The following is a 10,110-nucleotide window of genomic DNA, read 5'->3' on the forward strand; positions in this document are numbered from 1 at the left end:
ATTTGATCAGGAGCATTGGTAGAATTTCATTTTGAGGGGCAGGGAAGGGCTGGAATAACTTTGCCCTCAGTTTGTTTTTGAATTCTAAATTCTTTCATTTTGTTCGTGTGAATGAAAGGTTTTATTTTTTATTTTTTTGGTAAAGGGGAGTTATATAAAAATCCCCACCCCTCTTGATATTGATGTATTTTTAGATTGATTGGACTGTTAGATATGGGTCTTTAAGGTAATTTTAGCTCTGTTGTAACATCTGAAAAGAACTGAAAATTAAACTTCATGTAAGTGAAAGCCTTATAACTGGTTAAAATGATATTGGAAATAAAGGTTCTGGCACCGAAGACAAAACGTTTTTAACAGGGGAAAGTGTTTACAATAGGTTCCTCGCGTTCTGAATACCAAGAGGGAAATGACTGTGGGAAAGGTTGCGAGCCCCTCTCCTCGAACGAGTCCCGAACGACTTGTTCCGCCGACCGCGACCGTGTGTGTCCACCCCGCTCGGCCAGGAAGCGGCCGGCACGGCTGGGCGGCGAAGCCCGCATCCTGCCTTTTGACACGGCCCATTGTCGCCGTGCCGTGGGAGGGGGGGGGGACCCTCACTTCCTGTCCGCGCGCCGCGCGCCGGCAGTGTGCCTGCCTCGCCCGCGCCATGAAGTGGTCGGAGCACACCCTCCCCAGATACGTGCTGCTGAGCTGCAACTGCCTCTTCATGGTGCGTCCCTCTTCTCTCGCCTCTGTTCTGTCGTCGTTCGCTGGGTCACTCTCCGCAGCGCCCCCGCAGTGTGTTGCGTTTCTCGTTTCCATGTAACCATTCAGCACTGGAGTCAATGATGTCGTTGAACCTGTCTTCACAGGTGTGACATCTCATGTTATTAAAAAAACAATTTTTTTTTTTTTTTCATTTTATGTTTAGATGAAAAACGTGTTCTACATTTAATAAAGAACAGAGTTCTAAAATTTGAGGGGAGGGGCAGAATCCCCGGGACCGATGCACCGGGAAGGCCCAGTTGGGATTCAAAACTTTTTTTAATGCTCGGGTTTACCCTGGTAAGACCAGAATGACAAGTGTGTCGCTAATAGAATTCAATGGAATCCTTACAAGTTACGCTATATGCACAGATCTTTCATTACAGTACATTAAATATAAGGTTGAGGGCCCAAAAAAAATTATTTTAACCCTGGGCCCTTATTTTTTCTCTATGGTCCTGCACGTAACTCCCTTAGTAATCACCCGGGGCATAAAACTTGTAAATTATGTTTTCATTAAGTAATCATCTTCCAGTCTAGTATATACACATACATTTAGAAGTTTTCAGTGTTCGGTAGCAATTATTGTAAGATGTTGAGTTGGAGAATTGATGCTGTCCACCTAACTTTACTGCCAGAGATTTTTTAAATTCAAAACTTGTTTTTCAAAAGTATTCAGGTAAGCCAACACCTTTTTCGGCCTTAAAATATATACAAATTATGTTGAAAAGGCATAAAGTAGCTTGTTGTTCATTTGTTTTTGTTTTTTTATGATGATTCATCATGTAACATTTTCTGTGCTTCTGAAATTTCTTCTGCAGAATTCTTTGCTTTGCACATGCTCTTCCAGCTTTAATAAATATTTTCTTAATATTTTGGAAAACATTTTTTGTTTGGAAGATTTAATCTATTAATTTTATCTTTATCTAATTTTTCATAATATTTTATTACTTTAGCTTTTATTTAATATCCAGTTCATTTGTTTTAAATCTGTTGGTTTGACCTTCACTTAAGCTTAAATCCAACAATTTTACATAAATGACCTTTTCATGAACACAATTTAAACTTGTTTGATTTTTTTTTAATATAAGTAAATTTTAATTTGGCAATGTTCCCATCTAATTTTTAAATTGATTTTTTTTTGGTTCTTAAACATTAATTAAAGATTAGGAACCACTGCTCCATGGTACACAAGCGTCTTGGAGACTGGGTTTGTCATAAGATTTTGGCAAATAAAAATATATACGGTATTCATTTATAAAAACCATGATAATTAAAAAAATTAGTATTATGTAGTATTATTCCACTCTGTATAATACTATTTATAATACTATTATAAAGACAGTAGAATAAAAATGGTTTAGTTGTTAAATGTTCTAAACATTTTAAACCCAGAGAGATTATATATATATATATATATATATATATATATATATATATATATATATATATATATATATATATATATATATGTATGTATGTATATATAATAAGTGCAATAAAAGGTGACGTGTATTTAGTGAGCCTCAAAGTTCAGCAAATTATAGTGTTCTAAAAAAACAGTAGGGGAACATTAGTTTAACTTAACTTATCAGTTAATTTTAGAATTGAATCTTCTTTTCAGCCGGTTGGATAATTAGAGATGATGACTCATCAGAGAATAACAAAAAATGCAATGTTCAGGAAGAGGGCACTCATTGGTGGATAGTAGGAGGGAGAGAGTCAGACAATTTTAAGCCTTATTGGTAGGTTTCCATAGCCATGTTTTTTTTACACTTGTAAACCTCAAGTGTGCACATTATTGTGTAACTTACTTAATTCATTTTTTATCGTTCATTTTTATTATTTGTTTTACCGTCAAGTGGATCATTGAAGTATGAAGTTTCTCTTCTAAAAGCATGACAGCCATGCTTTCATTATTTTTTCTTCAGAAATTAGTTTTCAACTTTCTATTAACCAAGATTGTAATAACAATGGTTCTGTATTATTAAGGATTTTTTTTTTTTTAATTTTGATTTTAAAACAGAGGATTTCTGTGTTACTGTTTTGTAATACTTACTCCACCAAAATAGGGGTAAAATTTATGTGGTACATTTTTACCGCAAAATAATTTTTAATCAATTGGTTTAAAACATACATTCAGAACAATAAAAATAAATTAGTGATCATTTATGGTTTGAAAGTGATTCAATAACAGATGAACGATAAAACAAATTAAATTTTTTTTTTTATCCATTTACTTTGGTTATTTTCTATCCATAAATAACGACATTCCTTGAATTTCAGATAGATTCTTTTTTTTTATAATTTGGATTAAGTTTTGGTTTAATGCTACTTAATTCCATGATATACCTGGCATTTCAGAGTTATATCGTGTATCAACTTGCATTTCAATGTCAAGCAGTGTTTTTACATGCTGTTCGGTTTTTATCGCAATTCACCATACAATCTTGTCCCAACGTATTGTCGTAGCCGACCTAAAGCACCATTACTGAGAAAGACTTTCAAAAAATTTGCTTGAGGACATAGAAAATCATCTAACTGTTGTTGAAAGACTAAAAACTATTAAACTCGTATATTATGTTATTTACTGGTTGTGTGAATCATGGAAAGACATGACAATTAGAAGCTGGAAAAAATATCACCTCGAGAAAGTGATACCACCGGACCAATTGAAAACCAAGACGGTTTTCTTATTCTATTGATGTTGTCCAAAATTTTAATTATATTTAAGGTTTGTGCAATCCACAACAACTCTGTTTATCAAGACACTTCTGTTCTAAATAAAACCTGGATCCGTTGATGTACTGGGGAAAACATCACCTCGAGAAAGCGATACCACCGGACCAATTGAAAACCAAGACGGTTTACTTATTCTATCGCTGTCGTCCAAAATGTTGATTATCCAAGGTTTCTGCGGTCCACATCAACTCTGTTTATCAAGACACCTGGATCCGTTCATGTCCTGTGGAAAACATCATCTCGAGAAAGTGGTACCACTGGGCTAATTGAAAACCAAGGCGTTTTTCCTATTCTATCAATGTCGTCTAAAGTGTTGATTACACAAGGTCACTGCAGTCCACATGAACTCTGTCTATCAGGAGAATCAGGACTCTGCTGTACTAGAACCTCGGTCCATTGATCTCCTCTGTCTAGATCAGGACTCTGCTGCGCACGTTGACCTCCCCTGCGGGTGCGCAGGTGTCGGGCGCGGCACTGGTGGTGCTGGGCGGCTGCCTCATGACGGACGCGCCCCGAGTGCTGCTCTCCCGGCTGCTGACGCGCACCCAGGCCGCGCCGCACCCCTTGTTCCACCACGTGGCCCTGGGGCTGGTGGCCCTGGGCGTGCTGGTGAGCGCCGGCGGCGTGCTGGGCTGGTGGGCCGCCTGCCTGCGCGGGCGCTGCGTCCTGGCCGCCGTGAGTCCGTGCCCCCCTACCCCCTCCCTCCCGCCGGTCCGTGCCGCCGTGTCCGCCCGCAGTTCGGCGTGAACTTTTAATACACATACTGTATAGAAGTCGCCAGCCCAGGTTAAAATTTCTAATACGGTTTGAGGTATAGTTGGTCAATTCACCGCCACAATCACCACCATCTCTAGGGCATCGACTTGTGGTGTGTTCCCTGGCGGACAGGTGTCGAACTCTTTGAACACCCCCTTCCCTCACCCTCCCTCAAACACGCGTTGTCCTCCGCCCCACCCTCCGCCCCCACCTCTCAATCCCTGCAGTTTCGCGACGCACAAACTCCCGTCGAACGGACCTTGAGCTGCGGTGAATGTTGGGGTTGGGGGGGGGGGGGGGGTGCACGGGGGGAATGACAGCGGACGACAGTGCTGCGCTCTAACGTGTAAATAACAACCTAAGACGATACAGGGCGTTAACGGCAGCGCCCTGCAGCGGATGAAGTTCCCAAGCTCCTCATCATACACTCCTGAAAAACGTAGAGTAAATCCTATCCACTCGCAACCTCTATACAGTATTATATATTCAAAGGCGTGACGTAGTGGCTACTGTGTCGAGGAAGTCTGTCTGGTCCCGAGGCGATCGCCCAAACCGTAAAAATATCTTACTAGGAAGTACAATTTTCAGTCTTTAAATCAACGATACTGGCAACATTTTCACCTATTAAATCCATTCAATTTTTTTTTATTGTGGTATTTTACATTTTTTAAGTGCTACTGTTAAGTTTTTTTTTAATTTAGCACTCATTTTAAGATAAGTTAAATCTATATTGTTGTTAATGACTTGTAAAGTTGTCAGAAATGTGTTAAAATAACCTTTTAAAGATTGGTTTTCTATTTGCAATAAAAATTTCGGATTCTTTGTTTGGTTGGGATGATGTGGCCGGGCCGGGGGGGGGGGGGGGGGGGGTTCGTCGGCATTCGTGCATCTAGTTAGTAGGCGCCACAGTGCACGGGGACACGGACCCGGTAGAGACTCTAGATCTAGGGTTGTGACGTCGCCCGTGCGAGGCGTTGACTCATATCCCCCCCCCCCCCCCCCCCCCCCCCCTGGACACAACCCGCTCTCAGCGTCGAGCACGCTACAGTGAGGAACGCAGTGGGCTCTCAGGGCGTCCCGCACGCCGGCATGCGGTGTGTGTCACACACGTGGGTGGCCACAGGCGAAAACACCAAGTTCAATGCACAAGATTTATTGCGTGGCCTCTCGTACAGCAGCTACAGTTAAAGAATTGAATAGAGTGAATCAAATACCTAACGGCATGGATGGTTTAAGTGAGGCCAGGGCCAACTCGTGGCTAGTTGGTGGTAATGTCCTAACTCCGCTTCGTGGATCACTATTTAAATTAATAAAACAGTAGCGATTTTTTTTTTACTTTTAAGCTGGATATGTCATTGTCTCTAAATCAGGGTTGGAATTATTTTTTTCCTCTAAATGCACTACATATTATTTGACACCAAATTGTTTCTGAGATTACTACGTATGTTAAGTCCTTCAGTGATGATTTATTGTATATAGCAGTCTAAACGCTAAAGCGGACAAAAATGTGAATGCCGGAAGGAATCTTCGTTGTGCGGTGCAGGAAGAATGTTTGGTGGTTTGGACCGCGGTGGTGAGAGAGAGAGAGAGTGCGAGACGAGCGCTCACCCCAGCGTGTCGTCGTGTTTGCAGTACTTGTTCCTGCTGGTGCTGCTGCTGCTGGGGGAGTGTTCGTGCAGCGTCGTGGCCACCCTGTGCCCGCAGTACGTGGGGGTGGGGGTGGACGCCGCCTCGCTGACAGAGTCCGTGCAGAGGCTGTACGGAGTCCCTGGCAAGGACCAGTTCACCGCCGCGGTGGACCTGGCCCAGACGACGGTGAGCGTCGCTCGTTTTCTTCTTGCAGGTTCAAGGTTGTTTGTTTTATTTGCTGGTCAGCAATCGCTAGGTGTAACAAAGAAAAAAAATCAATATAAAAAGGCATAAAATATTCATTAAATATTGTAACTTATAAAAAAAATATTTTTTCAGTGTTAATAATATCAAGTTATTTATCAGTAGAATAGAGATTTGAAAGTCAGCAAGTTTATCTTTATTTTTTGCTCATAGGTGTTTTCAACCTATCACTAATGTTTTAATTTTTACTTTTTAAATAATAAATTTTTTATGATTTTAAAAACTTACCTATTTAATATTTTTTTGCACATAAAAATTGTCACAGTTTAACAGCATTTCATGGATGTGTCAAATTTAAAGCAGCATAATTAATTATACAATTTAAACATTATAGGTTAAAATTCACGGCAGCTGGTGACTATCATGATGCAATTTAATTTTGAATTTAACCTGTAGATGAATGTTATGTTTATGTTAAAGAATTTTCTAACCTGTATAAAGATAGCTGTTGTCATGTGTGACGGTGATGTACGCATAAGTACGTATTTTATTTTCACACGGGGTGGTCAGTGGTGAATCTTGTTTTTATAATTTTAAAGAGTTAAAATTTAGAGAAAAATTTCTAGACTCTTACACTTTAAGCACTTGTTTAGATGTTTAAATTGCAACAGTACACGTTAATTCCATCGGTTAAAGTTGTGTTCTGTGACATCTTCCTTTGCAGTACAGGAAAAACTTATTAATACAAACCTGACAGTTTAATTGAGAATTTTGTATTAAGACGAGTTTTATTTTTCCATGTCCTCAGTGAGCATAATCGATGACCATTATCGATGACATGTTTTGTACTAACAGGAGTTGTCAATTTATTGAAACTCTTTCAAAACATTTTACGATAGGGTAAAAGATACTTGAATGCACAATCCTCCATTGATCGAGAATCCAGTTAACTCGCTCACGGGCAAACTGCAACCGTTCCCCGTAACCCGTCGATTTCAGGTCCGTAGCAGGTCTTGAGGTTACAAATTTTCTCTTCTCGCAACCTTCTTCTAGCCTTAGAGAGGTTTACTGTTGTCCTGCAAGCTGCATGAAGCTGCTTTTGCAGCTCAGCAGCATCGGAGAACTGACTGCGCAAAGACGTTGAGACAATAAAGCAGTCATCTCTTTCGGATGTGCAGCATCGTGATCCACGCCTCCGTATGAAACCACCGGTATCTTGAGACCGTTGGAAAACTTATTTGAGTCAGATGCATTGACTTGGGGAAACTTTCACTTGTAACTTATTTTCGAATATGTGCGATTTTTGTGATGCCATTGGAGAACTTATTTGAGTCAGATGTATTGACTTGGGGAAACTTTCACTTGTAACTTATTTTCGAATATGTGTGATTTTTGTGATGCCATTGGAGAACTTATTTGAGTCAGATGTATTGACTTGGGGAAACTTTCACTTGTAACTTATTTTCGAATATGTGTGATTTTTGTGATGCCATTGGAGAACTTATTTGAGTCAGATGTATTGACTTGGGGAAACTTTCACTTGTAACTTATTTTCGAATATGTGCGATTTTTGTGATGCCATACCATAGATCATCTAAAAGCGATAAAATGTCACGCAAGCACATTGATGATAATGATCACTTGTGCTATCAGTACAATTAAAAATTAACATCTAGTTGAATTTAGATTTATTTAACTAGAAAATTTGTTGGGGAACAAGAAGTGCGAGGGTGATGTGCTGAGCCGTTTGCAGCTCCAGTGCTGCGGGGCGGGAGGCGCGGCCGACTACGACACGTCCGTGTGGCGCCTGCGCGAGCTGGGACGGCGCGACCTCGCCGTGCCGCGCTCGTGCTGCAGGCTGGCCAACCCCGCGGGCGACGAGCGTGCCTTCCTGGACCCGCGGCCCCTCGAGCCCGCCCTGTGCCAGTCCCGGGACCCGGCCAACCACACGCTCGCCAGGCACTCCGAGGTGCGAGACAACCGCTGGGCCGTGACCTCCGTCCTCCGCCCGTCGCCTCACGCGGACTCACCAAGTGGTCCATTCGGCTTTCCCTCGTCAGTCCTCTCCTCACAGGGGAGACCACCATGCCTTAAGTTAGCCAATGCACAGTTCCTGACAGATGGTAGGATTACGGTAATGAATTATTTCTTGGAGCATCAGCCCGACTCACTCCATCTGGACTGTTGATGACAAACGCTTGTCTGTCCGCCTTCTTTCAAACGCCATACGTGTTTGGAACGGAAGAATGTGGACAAACTATCAGTTAAGAAATAATGTGGAAACTAATTTTTTGACGTGATAACGTCTCATAAATCTATGAACGCCGGCTGCGCGCAAGGAAAAATTTGTCACGTTCCGCCTGAGCCGAGCGTGCAAGTACCAGCCAACCCACCCGTGCGAGAAAAATCCTTCTGTAATATCAAAACAGGTTAAGGCGGGCTTTTAAAACTAATTGTTCGTGATTATATTCAAACAAATTATTTTAATTAAATTTTGCAAAAAAAACTGTAAATAATATTTGAAAATTAAAAAGTATGCAATTTTCCATAATTTTTTTCTTACGACGTTATCACGTAAAATTATCATCCGTAAAACCGACTTTACAGACAACCCCCTTTTTTTTGTTGTTATTTCCATTATCTAATTTTAACTTCTGCCTAACTGGATTTTTCCATTCATTATCAAACTTACCGTGCCATGGTGTTTGAGTGTTCAGATCACATGCTTCCCACCAGGTGATACGAGTTCAATTCCCTGCAGGGTCAAACTTGCATTATTTACAATTAAAAAAACTAAGACAGGCATTGCCATCAGCCATTAGGTTTTCTCTTAGTATTCCTGTTTTGCATGTCTTGAAAACACAACTTATGTATTCATTTAACCTCGTGTGCATGGGCCCCCACGTTCGATTACGGGCCCTGGACCCAGGATCGGATACCCCCCTTCTCCCCCTCCCTTATCGTACAGTCAAGTGCTACATTATAATTGCATGGTTATTTCTTTTTTTAGAATATTATTTAACCTGAAAACACAGGGTAGAATTATGGTTACCTACTATTTTATAATTCCAAAACTAAGCTTTATTTATGAAATTATTTTACTTAAAAATAACCACAGCGAGCATGTATATTTATTTCACACACTGAGATAAAAATAAACAGGGCTGGGCCCAGGGGTCCACCCAGCCCCACCCTTGTGGGGGCCATGCTCCTGTCTGTGTGTGTGTGTGTGTGTGTGTGTGTGTATTGCTGAACGTCGTTCGCCCCTCTGCGTCCAGGGCTGCGCAGGAAAGCTGGACGTGTGGTTCCGCGACCACGTCAACCTGTTCCTGGCCGTGCTGAGTGGCGTGGTGGTGGTACAGCTAGCCGCGCTGCTCAGCGCAGTACTGGCGTGCAAGCGGCCGTCGAGGCACCAGCGGGGCGCGTGGCCGTGAGGGCGGGACGGGGGGGATGGCGGCCCGGGGGCCAGGGGGGCGGGGCCCTTGGGGGTCGTCGTCATCGCGAAGAGCGCGTCCGTGGGGAGGAGCGGCGCGCACGCCGTCGAGCGCAGCCCGCCGGGGGCAGAGCCGCGCGAGAAGCGGCGCTGCATCTACGAGAAGGACCCCTGGTCGGAGCGGAGCGTGCTGAGGATGCTAGACGCGCCGGGACCCCTCGGCCCGTGGAAGAACCCCCAGAGCGGCGCCGGCAGCCTCGAGTCAGACAGCATCATGTGGTGACCCCGTGCCGGGACCGAGCGTTGCCCTTCCCTCTCGGAATGGGACAGAAGCGATAACCGTGCTACAGATACTCTTCATGACTTAAGGGTCGTCCATTAATCACGTGATGTTTTTTTAGCAAATTTTTAACCCCCCCTCCCCCCTAGTGATTGTTGGTGAGGATTTAGACTTAAACCCCACCCAAATAAATCACGTGTATTATTTTGGTACAAAATATTTTTAAAAATTTCAGAAAATTATCTTTAAATGTAGGTATAATCTAATTTAATTCTGGAAAATTAAGCACAGTGATAAAAATGTCCAGACACACATTAAGGTT

The 10,110-nt window shown here is 42.4% G+C and overlaps 1 protein-coding gene across 1 annotated transcript; it reads left to right on the forward strand.

Annotated features, from left to right (window-relative positions):
* Positions 1 to 771: 771 nt before the first annotated feature.
* Positions 772 to 9,791, forward strand: LOC134536473 (tetraspanin-11). The gene is made up of 6 exons (XM_063376193.1): positions 772 to 851; positions 3,946 to 4,161; positions 5,875 to 6,057; positions 7,829 to 8,044; positions 9,354 to 9,505; positions 9,545 to 9,791. The coding sequence occupies exons 1-6, from the start codon at positions 825 to 827 to the stop codon at positions 9,789 to 9,791; spliced, it is 1,041 nt and encodes a 346-aa protein (XP_063232263.1). The 5' UTR covers positions 772 to 824.
* The last annotated feature ends 319 nt before the right edge of the window (positions 9,792 to 10,110 follow it).

Source organism: Bacillus rossius, chromosome 11 (assembly GCF_032445375.1).
Source record: "Bacillus rossius redtenbacheri isolate Brsri chromosome 11, Brsri_v3, whole genome shotgun sequence".
NCBI lineage: Eukaryota > Metazoa > Arthropoda > Insecta > Phasmatodea > Bacillidae > Bacillus > Bacillus rossius.

Coding starts and splice junctions, on each gene's coding strand:
- LOC134536473 (XM_063376193.1), top strand. CDS start 825: ATGATGTCGTTGAACCTGTCTTCACAG. Junction 4,162..5,874: donor GGCGCTGCGTCCTGGCCGCC/GTGAGTCCGTGC, acceptor TCGTGTTTGCAG/TACTTGTTCCTGCTGGTGCT. Junction 6,058..7,828: donor TGGACCTGGCCCAGACGACG/GTGAGCGTCGCT, acceptor AGCCGTTTGCAG/CTCCAGTGCTGCGGGGCGGG.